Source organism: Pyrus communis, chromosome 5 (assembly GCF_041283825.1).
Source record: "Pyrus communis isolate YQ-2024b chromosome 5, ASM4128382v1, whole genome shotgun sequence".
In the NCBI taxonomy this organism is placed as follows: Eukaryota; Viridiplantae; Streptophyta; class Magnoliopsida; order Rosales; family Rosaceae; genus Pyrus; species Pyrus communis.
In genome coordinates this window covers 9653595-9681023 of record NC_142569.1, presented here as the reverse complement: position 1 = coordinate 9681023, position 27429 = coordinate 9653595, and the positions used below count along the sequence as shown (strand labels likewise).

General features: G+C 35.7%; 3 protein-coding genes and 1 pseudogene across 3 annotated transcripts; all 4 read left to right on the top strand.

Moving 5' to 3' along the window:
• Nucleotides 1-1538: 1538 nt before the first annotated feature.
• On the top strand, nt 1539-3004 carry LOC137726610 (putative glutathione S-transferase). The gene is made up of 2 exons (XM_088694209.1): nt 1539-2061; nt 2423-3004. Exons 1-2 carry the CDS (start codon nt 1747-1749, stop codon nt 2765-2767), a joined length of 660 nt encoding a protein of 219 aa, XP_088550335.1. The 5' UTR covers nt 1539-1746; the 3' UTR covers nt 2768-3004.
• A 10670-nt stretch (nt 3005-13674) lies between these two features.
• LOC148696720 (putative glutathione S-transferase) lies at nt 13675-15272 on the top strand. The gene is made up of 2 exons (XM_088694201.1): nt 13675-14144; nt 14659-15272. Exons 1-2 carry the CDS (start codon nt 13830-13832, stop codon nt 15001-15003), a joined length of 660 nt encoding a protein of 219 aa, XP_088550327.1. The 5' UTR covers nt 13675-13829; the 3' UTR covers nt 15004-15272.
• Nucleotides 15273-17927: 2655 nt separating this feature from the next.
• LOC137725916 (putative glutathione S-transferase) lies at nt 17928-19664 on the top strand. Its single transcript, XM_068464755.2, has 2 exons — nt 17928-18543; nt 19049-19664. Exons 1-2 carry the CDS (start codon nt 18229-18231, stop codon nt 19391-19393), a joined length of 660 nt encoding a protein of 219 aa, XP_068320856.2. The 5' UTR covers nt 17928-18228; the 3' UTR covers nt 19394-19664.
• Nucleotides 19665-24601: 4937 nt separating this feature from the next.
• On the top strand, nt 24602-26832 carry LOC137727013 (putative glutathione S-transferase parC; annotated as a pseudogene).
• The last annotated feature ends 597 nt before the right edge of the window (nt 26833-27429 follow it).

The following is a 27429-nucleotide window of genomic DNA, read 5'->3' as shown; positions in this document are numbered from 1 at the left end:
CTTGGGCAATCAGCTACAATACACATGTTTTGACATTTGGTTGCACTATTGATTACACTTTCTAAAATTGCTCTTTCAATCAATTTTGCATGTTAAAAATTCGTAGTGCTCTTCATTAATAAGAAAGGAGGCAAAAATACAACGATGCTCTAATGACATCGCCGTTTCGATATTGAACCATCACTCAGACTAGAACACCACAATTACACTTCAATGATTTTAAAAACAACCAAAACCTCATTTTCAAAGAACTCCATTTATCAAACAGGGGCTTACATTTCAATTTGATTTAAACCAAAATTCTTAGGATTTTGAACCACTAGTGCAACAATAACAATCTGACGACCCACAACAACACTCCAATGATACTCCCCATTTTTTATTTGAACTAGCACAACTACAACAACAATTTCATGACACCACAACGACACTCCAACGATACTCCCCTGTTTATGATTTTGAACCAACACAGCCACAACAACAATATGATGATGCCACAACGACACACCCCACATTTTTTGATTTTGAACCACCTCAGCCACAACACTTTGTTCAAGGAACCCTCTCCTTCTTCATTCCCTAACTACCACAACCAAATTTCAAATACAAAAAATCAAATAATTGGGCTAAAGCAATATGAGAGAGAGAGAGAGAGAGAGAGAGAGAGAGAAGAATGGATATGGGAGGTGGAGCAATAAGAAGCTTACCTCCTTTCATGGTGTTCCAGATGTTATATACCGCTCCAAATTTGATTAGTCAAGATAGCGCAATCAAAGAATGAATTTGCGAGTGTTGGTGGTTTTGTTTTTTTTTTTTTTTTTTTTTTTATCAATGAAGGACATGACCAATAAAAAGATCAATGAAGGGCAATGTGGACTTTTCACAGGAAAAATTGATCAAAAGAATAATTTTTTAAGAGTGGTGTTATGCTCACCCAATTTCTTATCTCTCCACCCATCTTATATTTACACCCACCATAAAAAATGAAAATATATATATAAACTCTATTCCCACCCACCATTATTTCCAAAATAACCCTTGCTTTAAAAAATAATTATACTCTATAATCTTGTGAGGTCATAATTAGATCTATCCTCTAACAAAACCACTAAACTAAAACCTAGTGACAGTAACTCATAAGTAAATATTACTATAAAAGCGACCAAGAGTGATAGTAAAACTTATGCGAAATACATATTTATAGTCCAGGTCAGATCTGCTTCATGTCAAGGCTCCTTACCGAACTTCACCCAAATCAGGACAATAGCACAAAGGTAAATAACTCAAAATCAGGGGTAAGTTACTGTAGCTCATGAATAGTACCACTTTTCTCCTTGGCTTTAGACTATAGGAATAACTCAAAAGAATTAAAGTATGAGCTCGAGGTGGGTCCTGACACAGAGACTCTGCCTGCTTGTTCAAGTTCGTCAACCAAAAATTGATATCTTTTCCAGCAAGAAAATAGAATCATTATAAAACAATAGATTTAAATGCTATCGTCCGACTATAAGAACACGCATTATATTATATATTACAAATCAACATAAATTAACAAAGAAAGATAGGAAATGCAGGTTTGATGTCGAGCGCAGTGACATAATCACCATCCAATTGGAAGACTGTCGAATATCTCCTTTGATTTTATGTCTATAAATACGCAATCTGCTAGTCTGTTTCTACCACCACTACTCACAATCGCAGCTTTTTGTAACCTTAGAAACTTTGTTCAAATCTGATCAACCTTCAATGGCGGATGAGGTGGTGGTGTTGGATTTCTGGCCAAGCCCATTTGGGATGAGGCTGAGGATTGCTCTGGCTGAGAAGGGCATCGAGTATGAGTACAAAGATGAGGACTTGTGGAACAAGAGCCCACTGTTGCTGCAGATGAACCCGGTTCACAAGAAGATCCCGGTTCTCATTCACAAGGGAAAACCGGTCTGCGAGTCCCTCATTGCGCTTCAGTACATTGATGAGGTTTGGAATGAAAAGGCTCCACTCTTGCCCTCTGACTCTTACCTCACAGCCCAGGCCAGGTTCTGGGCTGACTTTGTCGACAAGAAGGTGATTTTTACTCATTCATTTACTTACTTATTTGTAGTATTTTTGTTTTGTTTTGAATATGTTTGGTTTGAAACAATTGAACAATGTTGTTTGAGAATTATAAGATTGTAATGATTTTACTACTTAGGGTTTGTATAAGAAGGAAAATTAAACGGCAACTGAATCTCTGTTCATGTTTTCGGGGTTAATAGTATGTTCACTTTTAAAATATAGTTGATTAAGATTTCATGCTACGGTTTCTGGTCTAAGGTTTAGGGATTGTGAATTTGTGATGTATATATTAGAAAGTTATAAGCAGAGGATCTGAACTTGCTCAAAATAATTATTAATTTTCCTGGAATTTTGGGATGGTGAAATGCAGATATATGAGATTGGGAGGAAGCTTTGGACAACCGAAGGAGAAGAACAGGATGCAGCAAAAAAAGAATTTCTCGACTGCATTGGCGTGTTAGAAAGAGAGCTTGGAGACAAGCCTTTCTTTGGGGGGGATGCCCTCGGTTTCGTGGACGTGACGCTTATTCCATACTACAGCTGGTTTCTTGTGTATGAGAAATTTGGCAACTTTAGTGTTGGGGCAGAGCACCCAGAATTTATTGCCTGGGTTAAGAGGTGCATGGAGAAGGAGAGCGTGTCCAAGTCGCTTCCCGAGCAGGAAAAGGTCTACGATTTTGCCATGCTTATAAGGAAAAAGCTTGGAATTGAGTAGATTTTGGTGGAAGCCTGCAAGAAGCTATTGATGATCAGTGTCATTCCAACTTGTTTGGTCGTGTGGTTGTTCTGTCTTTCAAGATTCAACCTGTTTTGGGTTGTTGAATTAGAATAAAAAGGGCACTTGACCAACTTATCACACTTGTCAACTTGCTATGTAAGGGATCTAAATCTGCTTGATCAAATTTCTTATTTTGTAACCACTTCATATCCAACGATGGATTATTGGTTGTCACCACTTGTGTTTAATTATGAGTCTCTCTCTTATTAGGTGACAAAGACCAAAATTTATTGGCCAATTCTTGTTTCATAACCATATAGAATCAGCCAGTAATATAATTTGATTCATAAATCATTTTCGTCAATATAGTGCACACTCGATCAACAAGTGACTTGTGCGTACCTATATGAACCTACTTCATGAGATCCCCAAGCATATAAGTTTAAGTTATGCATTAATTTGAAATAATCTTGGGCAATTAGCCACAATAGACATGTTTCAATATTTGGTTGCACTTTTGATTACACTTTCTAAAAATTGCTCTTTTGATCAATTTTGCCTGTGAAAAGTTCATAGTGCCATTCATTAATCAAAAGGGGTGCAACAATATAGGCACCCAACTTCCAACGACACCCCCTTCATTTTTGATGTTTAACTACCACTTAGACAACACCACAACGATGCCACAACTACACTCCAATAATTTAAAAAAACAAGCAAAAACTCATTTTCAAAGTACCTCATTTAACCCAAAAGGACTTACATTTCAATTTGATTTAAACCAAAAGCCTCAGGATTTTGAACAACCACTGCAAGAACAATAATCTGAGAAGCCAGCACAACCAATGATACTCCCCATTTTATGATTTTGAACCCAGCACAACCATAACAACAATCTAATGACACCACAACGATACTCCTCATTTTATGATTTTGAACCAACACAATCACAACAACAATCTAATGACGTCCAAATGATACACCCCCATTTTTATATTTTGAACCACCTCAGCCGCAATGATTCATTGAAGGAACCCTCACCTTCTTCATTCCCCAGCTACCAAAACCAAAATTCGAATCCAAAAATCGAATAATGAGCTAAAGCAAGAAGAGAGAGAGAGGAAGAAGAAGAAGAATGGATCGGAGAGGTGGAGCAATAAGAAGCTTACCTACTTCCATGGTGTTCTAGATGTTCTTTGCCGGTCCAAATTTGATTAGTCAAAGATCAACAACCAAATAATGGATTTGAGGATGGATTTGAGAGTGTCGTTGGGTGTTGGTGGTTTTTTTATTTTTATTTTTATTTTTTATTTTTTATTTTTTATTTTTTATTTTATTTTATCAATGAAGGGCAGTATGGACTTTTCATAAACAAAATTGATCAAAAGAGCAATTTTTAGTAAGTGTGATCAAAAGTCCAACCACATATCAAAACATGTCTAATGTGGCTAATTTCAATATAATCTTCTAAGGTCATAATTGATCTAGCCTCTAACAAAACCACTAAAGCTAGTGATGATAACTCATAAGCTATAGTGGCCAATACATCGACCGACGACTTATTACCATAAAAGCAGTCAAGCATGATGGTAACCCATATTGCGAGATAAAGTTTCATTTATAGTCGAGGTCATATCTACTCCTCGTCGAGGCTTCTGACATATATAGCATTACACTTCAAAGAAATTGGATCTTTTTTGAGAGGATTTCGAGAATCCTCAAATCATATATGTTCATCGTACATCGTATGTAAAAAATTATTGTAAAATTTTTAACTTAAAATTGAATATAAACAGTACCTGACGAAAACTGATCGCACGATATACAATGAACATATGTGATTGGAGGATCTTCGAGGATCCACTTTAAAAAACAACTAATGTGGAGTTTTAGGTAAAATGACTCAAAAGAATTAAAGGAAAACTAATGAAAAAGACTTGAAAACTTTGAGTTTTAACGATAAAAACAAAATAAAGGGTAAAGTGAATAGTACAAAAATTAGTTTTTTAATGTAAAAATGTGGTTTTTCGTTAAAATGAATAATATCTTAAATTTTTCGTTAAAATTCCCAAAATTTAAAGAATCAACACGAGGTAGGTCCTGACACGAAGACAGCCTCCTTGTACAAGTTCGTCTACCTAAAATTGATATCTTTTCCACAAAGAATTTAGAATTATTATAAGGAATATATTCATATGCTATAGTCTGACTAATAAAAACACGTATTATATATTATTACAAATCAACATGCATTAACAAAGAAATATAAAAGGAAATGCCGGATTTGATGTCGAGAGCAGTGACATAATCGCGGTCCATTTCTCGTGCTATTAATTGTTGACATTTTTGTTGTTATTGTGGTGTGATTGTTGTCACTTACCATTATTGAGTTAGAGACCTATGAGTTGATCGGTGAATATAATTTAAATGGAAAACTAACCAAAAATCCAAAAAAACTTTTCTTTTGATCATCAGGATAAGACTTTGCAAAAATACCAATCATGCCCCTCAAGCATCAGTATAAGATTGCTCAGCAAAGTTCACATGAAGACTAACACTTTCAGATTGCATTGGAATGCAAGAACCAAGGTGGCAATGCATGCATCAGCCTAAGCCAAAATGGATTCACATGGCCAAAAGAAAGGAGAGACAAGTCAGCTAACTTTCAGCAACAGTGCTGACAGCTTTCAGAAACAGTGTGCTATCACTATTCAAAAAATTGTAAACAATTGAAAAGTTATTTTGTTGTTTAGAAATGAGGCTTTGTATATAAGGGAGCTTTTCCTCCCATTCAAAACACACGAAACGCACAACAGAGATACACCATACTCACACCAACCTTCAATCCTCATACACTCAAGCATTCAAAACTTTCCTAGCATGCTTTGTAAACATTTCTTTGTAAACACTATCAATTAAAGTTCAAGTGTGCATATTCAAGCAATCTCCAAGTCTTAAGTAAGCTTTTTATTTCTTTCTTTAGTGTGTTTGTTTAATTAGACTTCTAGTCCAAAACAGGGAAACACTATTGTAGTTATATTATTAACCTACTAAACTGACGATCATACTTTGTTCGAGCACTCTGTTATAATTGAATGCTTGTCATACAAATAACTGTACATTAACCAGGGTACCTCTGAGTTCTTCGTACCTCTGAGTTCAGCTGTTAAGGCCTTATACTTGTATTGTGAGTGGCCGTCATACTGAAACATGTCGAGTTTCATGTGCAAGGTTTTATGTCTAGTTGTTATAATGGCCATCCGACTATTTAATTGAGCCCTGTTTTTCGAATCTGGTATCAGAGCCAAGTTTAGCATTTTAATAGTGTAATTATAATAGTAAAGTACCTTGAGGACGGAAGTCATTAACACAATTGATATCACACTTGTTTATTTTGTATAAACAGCAGATATTATTGTCCTTGTAGACCTTGTCAACCACAACCACCAGGTATTTATTGTCCCAGACATCCCACTATAAATAACATAAAGAGAAGATTAGCATACATATCCAAAAGAATTAGCAGGACTTTGAAGAAGCAAAAGTTTTATCTTGGTTATCTTGAACATCCTTCATTTATTCGTAAATATAATAACACAAAAGTGCAACATAAAGTTTTAGAAGCAAAAAGAGCAACAGATCAAACTTTAGAGACCTTGAGAGAATAAAGAGAGTTTCTAAGAAACCAGTTAGCAGTAACTTTAGAGAAAGGTAGACTATAGTATATGATAGATTACCATAATTTAGAAATTAGTGAACCTCAAAAAAGAAAAATAACTTTGGACCAAAATAGTTTAGTTTGTTATTTTCCATTGAGAAAGTATAATCATATTTTGCATAGTGAAGAAAGTCCACAAGCCAATAGTATTGTAGATCTTATTATTAGTCAAGCAGAAAATATAAAATTAGAAAATAATAAGCATAATCATTTGTTAAATCAATTGTTAGAATATTTTTAGAAAAATTCCATAAAAACAATTAGACAAAATTTAGACTATATTACATCTCAGTTAGAAGATAATAATAAAAATATTCAAAATTTCCTAGCAAAAGAGAGATAAAAGAGCTTGTTGACCTCATAAATAGTAAACCGAAGTAAGTAGAACTTAAATCATTAGAAATAGTTGAGCAACTAAAATTAGAAGTTCAAAAAATTCAATTAATACAAAAAGAGCTGAGTGAACAAGTAGATAAGTTACATAATAAAATAGATAAATTATTAGTTTAACGACTGATTCTAGAACTAGCAAAAAATATATCCAAGCTTTGAAAGAAATTAGTAAGCTAGACAAAGAACCAGTAGGTTTAACAAATTTTTCAACACAAGTATCCAGTAGTAATATTCCCATTAGGCAAAATAATTTAATTATTCAATTAGTTTTAAGTTTGGCTGAAAAATTAGATCAAGTTGAAGAACAAATAGCAGAAATAAACCAAGTTTTACATAACGCATCTCCATCACTTTCACCATCTTTGTTATATAAATTAGAAAATTTAACTTTAAGTACAAATAATAATAGAAGACCTAAACTAAATCCTTTTGATAATAGAAAATGGAACTCTTTAGGAAAAAAGGAAAAGAAGTAGTTAGAGTTGAAGATATTTATCCAAATGAAGAAGAAGCACAAGAACATATAGGAAGAGAAAATATATCCCAAAACAATTTAGGAAAAGGAGTGGTAGACCTTGGATTAGAAAATATAAAGCACCAAAGGATAAGAGTAACTGTAAATGTTATTCATGTGGAGAAGCTGGACACATTAGACCTAAATGTCCAAAATTAGGTAAACAGCCGAGAGAAAAAGTACATTTAATGGAGTTGTTTAAGTTAGAAGAAGATGAAGACATACAGTCAATATATAGTTTAGATGATTTGAGTGATAATGAAAGTATTTATAGTATAGAAAGTATAAATATAATAGATTCAGACTCGAAAGATACAAGTAGCACAAATAGCGATTTAGAAGAGTATATATGTGCATTCATAGAAGAACAACATGAAGAAGAATATAAATACATTAATTTAGGTTGGCCAGAAAAATGTCATAAGTGTAGTAAATTAGTTGCAAATAAATACTATAATACATATTCAATATTATGTGAAAAATGTTATAGTAATAGGTTATTAGAAGTTAATTCAGCAGAATCATAAGAAAATACTGAAATATTAGGAAATACTGTTTATAGTATAGAAAAGCCAAAAAATAGTTCCTTAATTACCATAAATTGTGAAATAGAATTAGCAAAAGAATATAAGATACAAACAACAGCTATGATAGATACAGGGAGTACAAAGAGTGTCATAAGAGAAGAATTAGTACCAGAAAAACATAGACAAAAATTAGCAAAACTAGTGAGAATAACACAATTTGATGAGAGACCAGTTTACTTAACACATTGTGTTAATGAGTCTATTAAAGTAGAAAAACAACAATTTAATTTACCATTAATATTTGTTTCACCAGTAGGATCATATCCATTCATTTTAGGTTTGAATTTTTTGAAAAGTTTACAAGGTTTTTTTATTTATGAATCCTAGTATAACATTTTTCAAAAGAGGTATTACAATAACTGACCAAAGTAATACTGTAGAAGCATATAAAAACATAAGTATAGAAGAACCTAGTAGTCAAGATGGTTATTATTTAGAAAACTCAAAAGAAGATGATGAGCATAATAATATAGAAGAGTTTGAGGAAGTTATATTTGAACATGAATATCCGATTTTAAAAGAAAAAACCCGTATAGAAATATTACAGTTAGATAGACCAAAGAGTTTAGAAGAATTATTACAATTAGCAGAACAAACTAGAATTATAGGAGAAGACCCTCAGTTGCATTAGAATAAAAATAAAATATTAACAAAATTAGATATAATTATTCTAGATTTAACCATTAAGACAGCTGATATGCCTTGTAGTTTATTAGATAAACAAGAGTTTGAGCAGCAAATAAAAGAGTTGTTAAATTTAAAAGTAATTAGACCTTCCAAGTCTAGACATAAATCAGCAGCATTTATTGTAAGAAAACATTCAGAATTAAAAAGGGATAAGGCTAGAATAGTTTATAATTATAAGAGGTTAAATGATAATACATATGAAGATAGTTACAAGTTACCAAATAAGGATGAGCTTTTAAATAAAATTCAAGAAAGTAAATATTTTAGCAAATTTGATTGTAAATCAGGGTTCTGGCAAATACGATTAGCAGAAGAATCAATTGAGTGGACAACTTTTACTTGTCCAGAAGGACATTTTGAGTGGCTTGTTATGCCATTTGGACTTAAAAATGCTCCATCAATCTTTCAAAGAAAGATGGGCCAAATTTTCAAGAAATATGATAAATTTTGTAGTGTTTATGTAGATGATATTTGAGTACATAGTAAAAATAAAAATGAACATAAGAAACACTTAGAAATAGTTGTACAAGAATTTATTGAAAATGGAATTGTGATTAGCAAAAATAAAATAACATTAGAAAAACAAGACATAGAATTTTGAGGAATGTATATCAAGTCAGGTACAATACAATTACAAGATCACATAGCTAAAAAGGTCTTAGAATTTCCAGATAAGTTAGAAGACAAAAAACAGTTATAAGCATTTTTAGGATTGTTAAATTATGCAAGAAATTTTATCCCTGATTTAGGAAGAAAAATAGCAGTATTACACAATAAAACTAGCAAAACTGGACAAATGTATTTTAATAGTGAAGATATTAAATTAGTTCAAAATATAAAGGAAGAAATTACTTAACTTAAGCCATTAACATTACTATTAGATGATAGCTACAAAATAGTTGAAACAGATGTTTCATCTTTATGATGGGCATGTATACTATACCAGAAAAAGCATAAGGATTCACCAAAGTCTGAAGAACAAGTTTGTAGATATTTATCAGGAAAATTTAGTGATGTACATTCAAGATTACCATCAACAGACTTAGAAATTTTAGGAATAATTAACTCACTTGAAGTATTCTCTTTATTTTTACATAATGAAGTATTTACGATTAGAACAGATTGTCAAAATATAGTTTCTCATTATAACAAGATACATGCTAATAAACAAGCAGCCCGAAGATGTGTTAATTTTGTTGATTCAATTACAGGAAATAGTTTTAAACCAATTTTTGAACATATAAAAGGTAATGACAATACATTAGCTGATATCTTATCAATATTAATTCTTTGAATAGGAATGGAATATCCTGGACCATCATCCTCAAATAGCACAAGATCACAAAGCAGAAGAGCACCTATCAATAGCGTAATGATGCACCATAGACCTCCACTATTCAATGGATTCCAAAATAGCATAAGCAAACCAACATCACCACCAGTACCCACCTTCAATTTTAATGGCAATATTGTTGAAGGAATTAGAAATCCAACTCTGAGGTATATGACAAGAGTACCAAAACTCTCTGATAAGCAACAGGATCTCTTAGATAATTTTTGGAACATCCAAATCAAATGGCCAAACATGAGGTTAGGTCATGAAAAACTAATTAGAGCCTTAGAACAGGAGTTTGATAGTTTTAATTTCAATTTCCATCAAAGCCAACATCATATTCTTTCCCTTGAGGACAACCTTCAAGTCATTTCTAGAGATCATGGGTCATTACTTAGTAAGTTTACCAAAATGAACCAAGAACTCCAATCTATTAGAATGCAGCAAAAGACAAGTGATACCCTGAAAAGAGAATTGAAAATAGGTTTGGAAACAACTGATCAGCATAAGAATAAAAAAAAAAGAGGTTATTGAACCCATAAGACAAGAGGCTAATGAGCCCATGGAAGAGATTAAGATTGAGTTCTTAGAAGAAGACATTGAAATGGAGCAGCATCAAAATAATGAGTAGCATCAACATCTGAGTGACAAAGAAAAACAAGAAAAATATGAAAGTTTTCTTAGGAATTTACCTTTAGACCTAATATTAGATGATATTTTATTAGAAGAAATTTCAAACGCAAAATTAAGAATAATGCCACCAGACATGCAAAATGAAATCCTGAGCAGAGCATCACAGTCCATGAAAGAATTACAATTACAATTATAATGTGCTTTGTACCAGTCAATCTTTGATCCAAAACCAGGGATGAATATTATTACAAAGATGTATCCACCATGTCTTTGTGATAGTACAAAGAATTGTATTTGTAAACCAGATGTTAGCATAAATGTGGTCAAGATTAATATGAGAGATTTTAAACCATGACATTTTAGTTATGAGCATCAGAAAAAACATAATGTGGTAGAAGTTACCCCAACCTTACTATTAGAGTTTGGCTATCTTGAAAAAATATTCATTAACCATATTTCCTAACTAGAATCATTTCCTGAAAAACTTATGAAAGTAGCAGAAGATTATTTGGAAAAATGGAAGGAAATTTGCACAAGTTTTATTAGTAGTCTTCCAGATTGGTATATACATATGCTAAGGAAAAAGCTAGACATATAGCCATGATTAATGAAGAGTTCTTTAGACCATCCCCTATCTCTCCTCATAGGTGGACTCCTTCATACAACAATATTCTAAACTATCGAGGAATCCAAATGTTCGCCTTAGATGAGTTTGAAGATTTTAGGTATGATATGATATTAGTAGCAGAAGAAGTAATACATATTTACAGCAAGTCAAAAGCCCGCCATCAGCCATACTGGAAGCCTCAAAATTTCAAAGGAAAAACAGAAAATATGTATTACAAGATGAAAGAAGACAGAGAAAGAGATGCGGAGCTAGTAGAAGAAGATGAACAGTACTGGAACAATTTGACAGAAGAAGAGCTGCATAACATTGACAACATGATGGAAGCATGAAGAGCTGGCAGCAAATTAGCATAAATTGAATAGCATCATGTAAAATAATGTATTTCCAGACAGAAATGTCAATATCATTGTGGACCACTTTTAATGGCATAAGAGTAAATAAATAAAAGGAATTGACCCATTAAGGGCTTTTCATACACAAAATGTCCTTTTGATTAAGAATGAATAATGCCAAGCCATTTTCGTTAAAACTCTCTAATTTAAAAGTGTGTTTTCACTAATGTAATATATATATGTACATGTATATATATGTATATGTATATATATGTATATGTATATGGTTTCTCTAGCATTACACTTTAAAGAAATTGGATCCTTGCCAGATCCTCTTTGTGAGGATTCTGGGAATCCTCAAATCACATATGTTCATCGTACATCGTGCGGTAAAAAATTATTGTAATTTTTTATTATTTAAAATTGAATATAAACAATACTTGATGAAAATTGACCGCATGATATACAATAAATAGATGTGATTGGAGGATCCCGAAATCCTCACAAAGAGAATCTGGCGAGGATTCTCTCTCCACTTTAAAAAAACTAACAATGCGGTAAAATGACTCAAAAGAATTAAAGTATCAACTCGAGGTGGGTCCTGACACAAAGACTACCTCCTTGTACAAGTTCGTCGGCCAAAAATTAATATCTTTTCCACCAAGAAATTAGAATTATTATAAAGGAATATATTCATATGCTATTGTTGACCCTAAAAATTACAAAACCTACGTGGCGCGTAGGTCGAGTAACTAATGAGCTAACTACATCCTTCGGTTGATACGGGGCGTGCCAACTCGTTGGCCGAGCTTGACCGAAGAGTAAAATTTGTTGATGTTGCGTTGAGCGTGTTGCTGACTTCTTGATCTTGCGATTGTGGTCGAGGAAGGAACACGTCTCGGCCTTCGGGTTCTAGAGCCTGAAGACAAGGCTGCTAGTTCTGCGAAGTTCAATATCAAATTCGGCTTTCAATGTGTCAAATGTAATAACTTGTAACACCTCACTTCGCCGAGAAGGCTAATGAGATAACCTCTGCCAATAAGGATTCGAAAATCCTTCTCGACCGAGACTTGGATAGATAACCAGTCGGCCCCGACGCAGTGCTGTTTATCCAAACTGAAGGTGCTCTGCGGTCGGCTGATTCTACGGTAACAGTGCTGGTTATCCAAACTGAAGATGTTCGCCGGTTGCCTTTACAATACTGTTTATCCAAACTGAAGGTGTGTTGGTGAAAAAAAAAAAAAAAATCTCAAGGTATTTGAGAGGTTTACGCAGGGTAGTTGTGTGTTGAATTGACGGTCCTGAATGATGCACTTTGCTTTCTATTTATAATCCACGAATAACCCTAAGATTGCCGTCACAAGTTGAAAAATTATAAGAATATTCTCTTTCAAATATGCATGATCCTGCTTGGCGCGGCCTTGATGATTTCGTAGAAACTAACTCGAACTCAAACTGATTAGTGGCATAGACTTAAACCTATCTTCAAATGGCTGACTTTTCAAAGCTAATAAAAACCTAACCCATCACCCATCCAAAAGCCTATCCGTCTGACAACATCCATCAAACAACCTAACCTCCTTAGGTTTTCTATTCACCATTATCCAAAACTTGCAGATCCATGTTATGCTACGTGAAGAGTCCAAGCCAAGCTGCTCTGATTCACACAGTACACTGTTAACAAATCCAAATCAACTCGGACTGTTCTGCTTGCCTTTACGTTGAGGTTATGATTTGCATCCCATTTATTTTTGTTTAAAAAGATGCCAAGAAGATAATTATTATGATAAAATCCATAATATTATCCTTTAGCAAAAATATCTCTGTTTTTCCATCCGATGGTTGAGAACCATGCTCACTCAATGGCCTCAACTACTCGGACCGATGGTGTAAAATCGGATCCAAACAGCTGTAGTCCGACTAATAAAAACACGTATTATATGGTATTACAAATCAGCATGCATTAACAAAGAAATATAAAAGGAAATGCCGGATTTGATGTCGAGAGCAGTGACATAATCGCTGTCCAATTGGAAGATTCTCGAATCTATATGTACAAGAAAGGAAGAGAAGTTGAATACCTCCATGTGCGCAGTCTTTGACGACTGTTTCTCCTCTACATTTTCTGTCTATAAATACTCAATCTGCCAATCTGCTTCTTCACCCACTACTCACACTCAGAGTCACCGCTTTTTGTAACCTTAGAAACTTTGTTCAAATCTGATCAGCCTTCAATGGCGGATGAGGTGGTGTTATTGGATTTCTGGCCAAGCCCATTTGGGATAAGACTGAGGATTGCTCTGGCTGAGAAGGGCATTGTGCATGAGTACAAAGATGAGGACTTGTCGAACAAGAGCCCACTGTTGCTGCAGATGAACCCGGTTCACAAGAAGATCCCGGTTCTCATTCACAATGGAAAACCGGTCTCCGAGTCCCTCATTGCGCTTCAGTACATTGACGAAGTTTGGAATCATAAGGCACCACTCTTGCCCTCTGACTCTTACCTCAGAGCCCAGGCCAGGTTCTGGGCTGACTTCGTCGACAAGAAGGTGATTTTTACTCATTAATTTACTTACTTATTTCATTATTTGTATATTTTTCTTTTTGTTTTGAATATGTTTGGTTTGAAACAATTGCAAACATGGGAAATAGATCATCTGGTTATATTTTTTATGTTTAAATGTTGAGAGTATCTGGCATAAGTGCTTAAAACCACACACGTTGCTAATTGGTTTTAGGTTAACTGCTTACCGATATTTGAGCTGGTAATTAAAACAATGTTGTTTTAGAATTTTAAGATTAAAAGTGTTTAGGCTGTAACGGTTTTACCATTTAGGATTTGTATTAGAAGGAAAACTAAATGGAAACTGGATCTCTGTTTATGTTTTCAAGGTTAATATTATGCTCGCTTTTAAAACATAGTTGATTAAGGTTTCATGTTACAGTTTCGGGTTTAAGGTTTAAGGTTTGTGATGTATATTTGAAAGATATCAGCAGAAGATCTGAACTTGCTCAAAACAATGTATATTAATTTCCCTGAATTTTTGGGGATGTGAAATGCAGATTTTTGAGATTGGGAGGAAGCTTTGGGCAACTAAAGGAGAAGAACAGAATGCAGCAAAAAAAGAATTTCTCGACTGCATTGGCGTGTTAGAAAGAGAGCTTGGAGACAAGCCTTTCTTTGGGGGGGATACCCTCGGATTCGTGGACGTGACGCTTATTTCATACTATAGCTGGTTTCTTGTGTATGAGAAATTTGGCAACTTTAGTGTTGAGGCAGAGCACCCAGAATTTATTGCCTGGGTTAAGAGGTGCATGGAGAAGGAGAGCGTGTCCAAGTCGCTTCCCGAGCAGGAAAAGGTCTACGATTACGCCATGCTTTTAAGGAAAAAGCTTGGAATTGAATAGATTTTGGTGGAAGCCTGTAAGAAGCTATTGATGATCAGTGTCATTCCAACTTTTTTGGACGTGTGGCTGTTCTGTCTTTCAAGATTCAACCTGTTTTGGGTTGTTGAATTAGAATAAAAGGGCACTTGACAAGCCTTGTACTGTAAGAGGCACTGTATTGTGTCTCTGGTCGTATGTTTATTTTGCTTCTGTAGTCAGCTTATCACTCCTGTCAACTTGTTATGTAAGGGATCTAAATCTACTTGATCAAATTTCTTAATTTGTAACCACTTCGTATCCAACGATGGATTATTGGTTGGCACCAATTATGTTTAATTATGAGTCTATCTCTCTTATCATGTAACAAAGACCAAAATTTATTGGCCAATTCTTGTTTCATAACCGTATAGAATCAACCAGTAATATCTTCTACATATATATTTATGTTCCTGTAATTTGATTCATAAATCATTTTTGTCAATACAGTGCACACCCGGTTAACAAGTGACTTGTCCGTACCCAATGATACTCCCCATTTTATGATTTTGAACCCAGCACAACCATAACAACAATCTAATAACACCACAACGATGCTCCTCCTTTTATGATTTTGAACCAACACAATCACAACAACAATCTAATGATGTCCAAATGATACTAGGGATGGGCAACGGTTATGGCGGGCGGGTAACCGCAGTTATTTACCCATAACCGTTTAAGCTTTTACCCACATAACCGTTTACTCATTAGGTATTTACATAAACGGGTATACCCATACCCATAACCGTTTATAAACGGTTAACCATACCCATAACCGCATACCTATTTACCCATAATACGTACCCGTTTACTTTTTTTTTTTACCCGTCTACCTATTTTTTTAACAACTTGAAAATTAAAAAGAAATTTGTCATAATTTTTGTTTTTTTCTAACTATTAAATACCATTATAAGTACATTTAACATGTATTTTTATATTGATGGCAATATTATTTATGAATATATGCGATGTCTCCCAATTATTTGACGATCAATCTAGCAAAATTGATCAAAAAGTAATTTTTAAAAAGTGTAATCAAAAGTCCAACCACATATCAAAACATGTCTACTGTGGCTAATTTCAATATAATCTTCTAAGGTCATAATTGATCTAGCCTCTAACAAAACCACTAAAGCTAGTGATGATAACTCATAAGCTATATTGGCCACTACATCGACCGACGACTTATTACCATAAAAGCAGTCAAGCATGATAGTAATCCATATTGCGAGATAAATTTATACTTATAGTCGAGGTCATATCTACTCCTCGTCGAGGCTTCTGATATATATATATATATATATATGAAATTGTTATTAGCATTTCAAAAATCTCATTCTACACTCCAAACTTTCTATATTAGGAAAGAAAAATACACTTGTAAGGAGTGTAGAATGAGATTTTTGGAATGCCAATAACACTTCCTTATATATATATATATATATATATATATATATATATATCAATCTACCTTTAGATTGATGTTTGATTAATGTAAAGGCTGGCGAATAATGATGCTTTTTACTGTGGAATCACGCTGATTCTTTTGAATGGATGGATGAATGGTAAAAATGATTTTACTATTCATGAATAGTGGCTTATATATATATATATATATATATATATATATATAGCATTACACTTTAAAGAAATTGGATCCTCGTCGTATCCTCCTTGGAGGATTTCAGGAATCCTTAAATCATATATGTTCATCGTACATCGTGCGTAAAAAAATATTGTAAATTTTTAACTTAAAATTGAATATAAACAGTACCTGACGAAAACTGACTACACGATATACAATGAACATATGTGATTGGAGGATCCCCGAGATCCTCACAAAGAGAATCCGACGAAGATCCTCTCTCCACTTTAAAAAACAACCAATGCAGAGTTTTAGGTAAAATAACTCAAAAGAATTAAAGAAAAACTTATGAAACGAGTTTGAAAATTTTGAGTTTTAACGATAAAGACAAAATAAAGGGTAAAATGAATAGTACAAGGATTGACTTTTTAGTGTAAAAATGTAGCTTTTCGTTAAAGTGAATAATACCGGAAACTTTTTGTTAAAATTTCTAAAATTTAAAGGTAGGTCCTGACACAAAGACAACCTCCTTGTACAAGTTCGTCTACATAAAATTGATATCTTTTCCATCAAGAATTTAGAATTATTATAAGGAATATATTCATATGCTATAGTCCGACTAATAAAAACACGTATTATATATTATTACAAATCAACATGCATTAACAAAGAAATATAAAAGGAAATGCCGGATTTGATGTCGAGAGCAGTGACATAATCGCCGTCCATTTCTCGTGCTATTAATTGTTGACACTTTCGTTGTTATTGTGGTGTGATTGTTGTCACTTACCATTACTGAGTTAGAGACCTATGAGTTGATCGGTGAATATAATTTAAAAGTGTGTTTTCACTAATGTAATATATATATAAAATATGGTTTCACTAGTATTACATTTTAAAGAAATTGGACCTCGTCGGATCCTCTTTGTGAGGATTCTAGGAATTCTCAAATCAAATCCGTTCATCGTATATCGTGCAATAAAAAATTATTGTAATTTTTTATTATTTAAAATTGAATATAAAAAGTACTTGATGAAAACTGATCGTACAATATATAATAAATAGATATGATTGAAGGATCCCGAAATCCTCACAAAGAAAATCTAGCAAGGATTCTCTTCCCACTTTAAAAAACAAACAATACGGAGTTTTAGATATAATGACTCAAAAGAATTCAAGTATCAACTCGAGGTGGGTCCTGACACAAAGACTACCTCCTTGTACAAGTTCGTGGACCTAAAATTGATATCTTTTCCACCAAGAAATTAGAATTATTATAAAGGAATATACTCATATGCTATAGTCCGACTAATAAAAACACGTATTATATATTATTACAAATCAACATGCATTAACAAAGAAATCTAAAAGGAAATGCCGGATTTGATGTCGAGAGCAGTGACGTAATCGCCGTCAAATTGGAAGATTCTCGAATCTATATGTACAGGAAAGGAAGAGAAGTTGTATACCTTCATGCCCGGAGTCTTTGACGACCGCTTCTCCTCTGCATTTTCTGTCTACAAATACTCAATCTGCTAGTCTGCTTCTTCACCCACTATTCACACTCAGAGTCACCGCTTTTTGTAACCTTAGAAACTTTGTTCAAATCTGATCAGCATTCAATGGCGGATGAGGTGGTGTTGTTGGATTTCTGGCCAAGCCCATTTGGGATAAGACTGAGGATTGCTCTGGCTGAGAAGGGCATTGTGTATGAGTACAAAGAAGAGGACGTGTGGAACAAGAGCCCACTGTTGCTGCAGATGAACCCGGTTCACAAGAAGATCCCGGTTCTCATTCACAATGGAAAACCGGTCTCCGAGTCCCTCATTGCTCTTCAGTACATTGACGAAGTTTGGAATCATAAGGCTCCACTCTTGCCCTCTGATTCTTACCTCAGAGCGCAGGCCAGGTTCTGGGCTGACTTCGTCGACAAGAAGGTGATTTTTTCTCATTAATTTACTTATTTGTAGTATTTTTGTTTTGTTTTGTTTTGAATATGTTTGGTTTGAAACAATTGAAAACATGGGAAATAGATCATCTGGTTATATTTTTTATGTTTAAAGGTTGAGAGCATCTGGCATAAGTGCTTAAAACCACACGTTGCTAATTGGTTTTAGGTTAAATGCTTACGGATATTTGAGCGGGTAATTAAAACAATGTTGTTTTAGAATTTTAAGATCAAATATGTTTAGGGTGTAACGGTTTTACCATTTAGGATTTGTATTAGAAGGAAAACTAAATGGAAACTGGATCTCTGTTTATGTTTTCAAGGTTAATATTATGCTCGCTTTTAAAACATAGTTGATTAAGGTTTCATGTTACAGTTTCGGGTTTAAGGTTTAAGGTTTGTGATGTATATTTGAAAGATATCAGCAGAAGATCTGAACTTGCTCAAAACAATGTATATTAATTTCCCTGTATTTTTGGGGATGTGAAATGCAGTTTTTTGAGATTGGGAGGCAGCTTTGGGCAACCAAAGGAGAAGAACAGAATGCGGCAATAAAAGAATTTCTCAACTTCATTGGCGTGTTAGAAAGAGAGCTTGGAGACAAGCCTTTCTTTGGGGGGGATACCCTCGGATTCGTGGACGTAACGCTTATTTCGCACTACAGATGGTTTCTTGTGTATGAGAAATTTGGCAACTTTAGTGTTGAGGCAGAGCACCCAGAATTTATTGCCTGGGTTAAGAGGTGCATGGAGAAGGAGAGCGTGTCCAAGTCGCTTCCCGAGCAGGAAAAGGTCTACGATTACGCCATGCTTTTAAGGAAAAAGTTTGGAATTGAATAGATTTTGGTGGAAGCCTGCAAGAAGTTATATTGATGATTAGCGTCATTCCAACTTGTTTGGTCGTGTGGTTGTTCTGTCTTTCAAGATTCAACCTGTTTTGGGTTGTTGAATTAGAATAAAAGGGCATTTGACAAGCCTTGTACTGTAAGAGGCACTGTATTGTGTCTCTGATCGTATGTTTATTTTGCTTCTGTAGTCAGCTTATCACACCTGTCAACTTGTTACGTAAGGGATCTAAATCTACTTGATCAAATTTCTTATTTTGTAACCACTTCATATCTAACGATGGATTATTGGTTGACACCAATTGTGTTTAATTATGAGTCTATCTCTCTTATCATGTAACAAAGACCAAAATTTATTGGCCAATTCTTGTTTCATAACCGTATAGAATCAGCCAGTAATATCTTCTACATATATATATTTATGTTCCTGTAATTTGATTCATAAATCATTTTTGTCAATACAGTGCACACCCGGTCAACAAGTGACTTGTCCGCACCTATATGAACTTACTTCATGAGATCCCCATGCACATAAGTTTAAGTTTATGCATTAATTTGATATAATCTTGGGCAATTAGCCACGATAGATATGTTGCGATACTTGGTTGCACTTTTGATTACACTTCCTAAAAATTGCTCTTTTGATGAATTTTGCTTGTGAAAGGTTCATAGTGCCCTTCATTAATCAAGAAGGGTGCAACAATATAGACAGCCAACATCCAACGACCCCCCTCCTCCCCTTTTTGGATGTTGAACCACCACTTAGACAACACCACAACGATATCACAACTACACTCCAATAATTTAAAAAAGCAACCAAAAACTCATTTTCGAAGAACCTCATTTAACCAAAAAGGACTTACATTTTAATTTGATTTAAACCAAAAGTCTCAGGATTTTGAACAACCACTGCAACAACATTAATCTGAGAAGCTACAATGACACTCCAATGATACTCCCCATTTTATGATTTTGAAACCAACACAACCATAACAACAATCCAATGACACCACAATGATGCTCCTCCTTTTATGATTTTGAACCAACATAATCACAACAACAATCTAATGACGTCCAAATGATACACCCCCATTTTTTTATTTTGAACCACCTCAGCCACAATAATTCATTGAAGGAACCCTTACCTTCTTCATTCCCCAACCACCAAAACCAAATTTCGAATCCAAAAATCGAATAATGAGCTAAAACATGATGAGAGAGAGAGAGAGAGAGAGAGAGAGAGGAAGAAGAAGAAGAATGGATCAAAGAGGTGGAGTAATAAGAAGCTTACCTACTTCCATGGTGTCCTAGATGTTATTTAACGCTCCAAATTTAATTAGTCAAAAAGGAGCAACCAAAGAATGGATTTGAGAATGGATTTGACAGTGTTGTTGGGTGTTGCTGGTTTTTTATCAATGCAGGGTAGTACGGGCTTTTCACATGCAAAATTGATCAAAAGGGCAAATTTTAAAGTGTGATAAAAAGTGCAACCACATATCAAAACTTGTCTAATGTGGCTAATTTCAATATAATCTTCTAAGGTCATAATTGGATCTAGCCTCTTAACAAAACCACTAAAGCTAGTGATGGTAACTCATAAGTTATATTGGCCAATACATCGACCGACAAAAGCAATTAAGCATGATAGTAACTGACACGCTCTGATCCCGATGTCTGAGAAACATTGGGATGGCCACGTGCTGGACTACACTCGAGGGTAACGAAAGCCATTTAATGAATGCATGTGCTATGAACATGTAAAACATGTGTATAAATTTTGTGCGTGACTACGCAAGTAATACTCAAATATACGTCTTACAAAATACCATAATGATATTCAGCTGCCAACAATGAATATAATGCTAATGCTTGACATGTTCAGAGTATACATCTAATTCAGAGTACAAGCGAAAGATAAAATAGAGAGAAGCTATTACAATAGAAATCAAAGCAGAGAAAATGACGTGGTATCACTGGTAGGGGAATGCCTCGTATGTCAGATTGTAATCCTTGTTCCTATGTCCTGAGGGGGTGCAAAAAATCATGAGTGGACCAAGTTGATATATATATATATAATAAAACAGTTATTCAACATACTAACCCCTGAAGTTTTATGAAAACTAATAGCATAATAGGTGATAGATTTGTCGAAAACCCTAGCATGCCATAAAACCTTTCATAAAACATATATTGTACATAGTGTGCTAACTAGTGGTATCAGTATCGCCAAAAGGCATATAGAACTCTTCCTTCAGAACACTTCATTCACAACTATCAATCGCCTGTAGGTTCCTATAGCACCCAACCCGAAGGTCAATATAAGTATCAATCGCCCGTAGGCTCCTACAGCACCCAACCTAAAGGTCAATATAACTATCATCGCTCGTAAGCAGGATAATGACCACTAGATACGCACAAAACCATTGAATATACTCTTTCCAAGCATAGGTACATATATCTCAAAATCATTTTCATAGTATGAAGTCATGCATCATCTATACTATAAAGAAGCGTGTAAAAGCATGATCTAAATAGTATATAGTCATCCATCATATATACAACAAAGAACATCAGTTCAATAAAATATGATATTCCAAAATATTCGCAGTAAGCATAATATCTAATAAAACGTAATCATTAAATCATGCTTTTTGTGTATGTATTTCTACTATTAAAACATGCATTTTAGAAGGGGTCCACTCATAGATACTTCGTCATCGAAGAGCTGTATGAAATAGGAAGGACGAAATTGTTGCTAATAATTGCACCTAAGCACATAAAAGGTACAGTTAATGAAACCATACTCAAACGATTGAATTTTGGAAAAATGACTTCATAAACGAATTCAAGACGTTGAAAAAAATAAAGGGGGACCTCGGGTATCCCCACGTGCCCTCACACGCCGTCGCAAGGTGGCAGCTCCGACGGCCACGTGCCGCAGTGGGTTGCTGGAAAATTCATCAGCGTCGCCGTGGACAATGGAGCGTGAGCTCCATGTGCCGGCATCGGTGCCACTTCACGCAGGGCCTAGGGTTCCTAGGTTCTCTGGTTTTGGGCTTAGGCTTTGGGCTTGGGTCGAAGGGTTTCTGGACTTAAAAGGTTGGGCCTCACGGGCCTAGGTTCAACGAGCGGAAGGCCCAAGGGCTTGGGGTCCAAGGGTTTTCAGAAGGGTTAGGGTCTTAGGGTTAATGGGCCAGAGGCCCAAGTTCCACTCAGCCCCAAGGCCGGTTCTTTTGGGTTAGGGTTTCAAGGGAATTGGGCTCATATACAACGGCCCAAAGGCCCAAATCTACACGGCCCTAAGGGCCTGGGTTTGGTGGGTTAAAGGGTTGGGCTTTAAGGCCCAGCCCAAGGCTTTGGGCTAAAGGACCTAGGCTTTGGGTTTTGGGTCTAGCCGGCCCAACGGAGTGGTTTCAACGGAAAAAGGAAGTCGGAGCTTCCCAAGCTCTGATAGGCCTCAATCCTCCACCCTAGCATGCAATCTACCCATCAAATTAAAGCTTAGGAGAAGAGGAAGAGATTCATACCTTTGGCATGACGAATGGTGGCCGAAGTTGGCCGGAATTTGTGTTCAAAGGTCACGGGCTCGCCGGGGAGTTTTTGGGTGGACTCTGGGTGTCCCGTGCTTCACAAAGACAAGGAAGAGGGAGAGGGAGTCCACGATGGTGGTGGTGGTGTCGACGTTAGGGATGTTTTGGGGTGTGTAGGTGTTTGTGTGTCTCACGGGAGAGAATAGGGATTATGAATTATGAGAAAGATCCAAGAGGGATATATAGAGTGAAAATGAGCGAGAGAGAGCTCGGGGATAAGAGAGAGAATGAGGTAGTGGGTGAGTACTTGCCACATGGCAAGCAGAGAGAGATGGAGAAGTTTAGAAAATCTGAAAATGAGGATTTTGATTGGGTGAGGATAGGGGACTAAAATGTAAATTTCAATAAATCTTTAGCGAAATTGTGAAATTTACAATAATTTGGAGGTGGGGTTTAACAGTAACCCATATTGCGAGATAAATTTATTCTTATAGTCGAGGTCATATCTACTCCTCGTCGAGGCTTCTTATCGAACTCGACTTTCTCGTGCTATTAATTGTCCACACTTTCGTTATTATTATGGTGCGACTGTTCTCACTTACTTTTACTGGGTTAGAGACCTATGAGTTGATTGGTGAATATAATTTAAATGTGTGTTTTCACCAATGTAATATATATATATATATATATATATATATATATATATATAAAGTTTTTCTAGCGTTACACTTAAAAAAAAAAAAAAACCAATGCTGATTTCTTGGTAAAATGACTCAAAAGAATTAAAGTATGAGATCGAGGTGGGTCCTGACACAAAGACTACTTCCCTGTCATGGTTCGCCTACCTAAAATTGATATCTTTTCGTAGTGGAGTTTAAAAACTTTCTCCGAGTGTGAGAGCTTTTCTCTCTTCTTGAGAGTCTTTCCCACCTTTAGTGTGTGTAACTTCTAACCCGTTGATTTCATTGTTGCCGGCCCTCGCCAAGGCGAGGGTCGGCGTTTACTCTGGCCGTTTTCTTTCTCTTACTTCATTTCGTTCCTTTTGCTTCCTTTTGCTTCCTCTCTCCCCATCTTTCCTTCCCATTTTATCCAGTCTGGTATACCTTTTGGGCGTCCATCTTCTTTGACCATTTCTGTTCCTATATGCTATCACCTTTCAACGCATTTTGTTGCGCTCTTTCGAGAAGGTGTGTCGAGTTACGGTTACGCTGGCTCAGGTGTTTACAACACCACCTCCTTCTTTCTGTCTGCCTTTGTTGGCAGTGTTGCCCATGGTATTCCCATGTGCTTCTTTCATTTTCTAGCTGGGATGGGTGCGATGTTCATGGTTGGGAGATAGGATATCTCTTTGTTTCATCTCTACTGTGTTGCTTGGTGGGAGATGTGGCGTCGATTTGGGTAATTGCTTTTGGATGATCGGGAAGCACTGTTATAGCAGTGGAAGAAAACTGGAATGTTCTGGAGCTCCGTATCAAAATGTGGGATTTGGGTTGGGCTTTTATAAGATAGTTCAGGTGGCCCCTTTTTGTATTGTTAATATTTATTTTTGGGCCTTTGTCTTGTAATTAACTTTTATAATAAAACTTCTTCCTTTCTTCGGAAAGGATTTGACAAAAAAAAATTGATATCTTTTCCACCAAGAATTTAGAATTATTATAAAGGAATAGATTCATATGTTTTCGTCAAACAATAAGATCTCGGTTCTCATTCACAATGGAAAACCAGTTTCTGAGTCATTCACTGCGCTTCAGTACGTTGGTTTGGAATGATAAGGCTCCACTATTGCCCTCTGACTCTTACCTCAGAGCCCAGGCCAGGTTTTAGGCTGACTTCGTCGACAAGAAGGTGATTTTTACTTATTTGTACTATTTTAATTTGTTTTGAATATGTTTGGTTTGAAACAATTGAAAATATGGAAAATAGATTATCTGGTTATATTTTTTATGTGAAAAAGTTAAGAGTGTCTAGCATAAGTGCTTAAAATCTCACGTGTTGCTGACAGTGGCGGATCCAGGAAATATTATTAGGGAGGTTAGTAAGAATAGCATGCGTAGTGCGTAATTTTTTTTTCTTTAACAAAACTAGCATGCATATTGCTATTTCATCGAGTCTTGGTAGGCTTGAAGTCATTTGCAAAGGTATATTGCACACCTATTAATGCCTCATTTGCGTGGGTAACCAACATGTTCCTAGGTTGCTCCCATATGAATGCTTAACAAAGGAATAACAAATTAACTGATAACATTGCATCCCATTAATATGTTAGTCCAAGAATATTGATGCCTTGTTCATTCTCTAAGATTACCATTTCATTTACTTTGCATTTTAGGATAGTTTACATCCCAGTCTCGAGACTCCGCCATAGCATGATATTGTCCGCTTTGGGCCTTGGCCACGCCCTTATGGTTTTGTTTCTGGGAACTCACATGAGAACTTCCTAATGAGTCACCCATCCTAGGATTGCTCTCGCCCGAACTCGTTAACTTCGGAGTTCTGATGGAACCCGAAGCTAGTGAGTCCCCAAAAGGCCTCGTGCTATAGGAGGTATGTACATATAAGGCACATCACCCCCTCTCTGTTGGTTAATGTGGGATGTTACAATCCACCACCCTCAAGGGCCCAATGTCCTCGTCAGTACATTCACACTACACGGCATAGTGGCTCTGACACCATTCTGTCACATCTCAGTCTCGGCTCTGCCGTAACACGATATTGTTCATTTTAGGCCCCGGCCACGCTCTCATGGTTTTGTTTATGGGAACTCACACGAGAACTTCCCAGTGGGTCACCCATCCTGGGAATGCTCTTGCCCGACCTCGCTTAACTTCGGAGTTCTGATGGAACTCGAAGCTAGTGAGTCCCCAAAAAACCTTGTGGTATAGGAGATGGGCATGTACATATAAGGCACATCACCCCTTCTCTATTGGTCAATGCGGGATGTTACAGATAGTCTTTTACTTGGTTCTTTTTTTTTCTTCCTACAATTGTAATCACAACCAACAAACAAGCTAGAGGTAAATAATATTAGGACTAGACTGTAAAGGGGCAGCACCTCTCTAACGCATTTATCAAGCAGTTGGAAAGCATATATGAAGAGCAACTCCAACCTTCAAGGGGGCAGCATCCAAGTCATCAATGGAGATTCATCGAAGTTCGGAGGGTCAGTTGACCCCCTTGTCCTTAAGTCGTTTCGCCATTGGTTGCTAATTGGTTTTAGGTACGGATATTTGAGCTGGTAAATAAGACAATATTGTTTTAGAATTTTAAGATTAAAAGTGTTTAGGGTGTAACAGTTTTACCATTTAGGATTCGTATTAGAAGGAAAACTAAATGAAAACTGGATCTCTGTTCATGTTTTCAGGGTTATGTTATCTTTTACAACATAGTTGATTAAGGTTTCATGTTACGGTTTCGGGTTTAAGATTTAAGGCTTGTGATCTATATTTAAAAGATATAAGCAGAAGATCTGAACTTGCTCAAAACAATGTATATTAATTTCCCTAAAATTTTGGGGATGTGAAATGCAGATGTATGATATTGGGAAGAAGCTATGGACAACCAAAGGAGAAGAACAAGATGTAGCAAAAGAAGAATTTCTTGACTGCCTCGGCGTGTTAGAAGGAGAGCTCGGAGGCAAGCCCTTCTTTTTTTGGGGGAGGGGGGGTGGAGACCCTCGGATTCATGGACGTGGTGCTTATTCCATTCTATAGTCGGTTTTTGGTGTATGAAAAACTAGGCAACTTCAGTGTTGAGGCAGAGCACCCAAAGTTTTTTGCCTGGGCTAAGAGATACATGGAGAAGGAGAGCGTGTCAAAGTCGCTCCCCGAGAAGGAAAGGGTCTACGATTTCGTCATGCTTTTGAGGAAAAAGCTTGGAATTGAGTAAATTTTGGTGGCAGCCTGGCAAGAAGTTATTGATGATCAGTGTCATTCCAACTTGTTAGGTCGTGTGGTTGTTCTGTCTTTCAAGATTCTGTTGGAATGTATTAACATATATACTTTAGACTAACAGGAAATCCTAGAACACCATTTTGACAATTACATCTCAGTTTCTAACTTGCAGTAGACGTGGTAGTGATTCAAGAGAATTCTTATACTACTGGGAGACCAATATACTCTTATGGTGATAGTCCCAAAAGCGAAGAGTGTTTTTCTTTGTGAGCAGGGAATCCAATATATAAAGCAAGGTTTACACAACTTCCATCTATCGTGGGAGTTGGTTACAGACCCTATTGCTTTCAATTCTAATTGTGGATGAGTGGGATCAAGTACGTGCTTTAGTTTGAAACACTATGGATGTAACTCCTTAATTATAGGGAATGGTTTTACATGTATACAAAACTCATACTGATTTATAATTAAAATATGTTGACTCATCTTTATCATAACTAGTTAAGTCCAATAAGGATTCTTACAAATTCAACCTGTTTTGGGTTGTTGAATTAGATTAAAAAGGCACTTGATCAATCCTTCTCGAGGTTTAAATACAGCAATGCCCTAAC

What these genes read in the sequence shown, in the direction of transcription:
- LOC137725916 (XM_068464755.2), top strand. Translation starts at nt 18,229, where the DNA reads ATGGCGGATGAGGTGGTGTTGTTGGATTTCTGGCCAAGCCCATTTGGG. An exon ending in CTGACTTCGTCGACAAGAAG is followed by an intron (nt 18,544 to 19,048) that starts GTGATTTTTTCT and finishes TGTGAAATGCAG; the next exon opens with TTTTTTGAGATTGGGAGGCA.
- LOC137726610 (XM_088694209.1), top strand. Translation starts at nt 1,747, where the DNA reads ATGGCGGATGAGGTGGTGGTGTTGGATTTCTGGCCAAGCCCATTTGGG. An exon ending in CTGACTTTGTCGACAAGAAG is followed by an intron (nt 2,062 to 2,422) that starts GTGATTTTTACT and finishes GGTGAAATGCAG; the next exon opens with ATATATGAGATTGGGAGGAA.
- LOC148696720 (XM_088694201.1), top strand. Translation starts at nt 13,830, where the DNA reads ATGGCGGATGAGGTGGTGTTATTGGATTTCTGGCCAAGCCCATTTGGG. An exon ending in CTGACTTCGTCGACAAGAAG is followed by an intron (nt 14,145 to 14,658) that starts GTGATTTTTACT and finishes TGTGAAATGCAG; the next exon opens with ATTTTTGAGATTGGGAGGAA.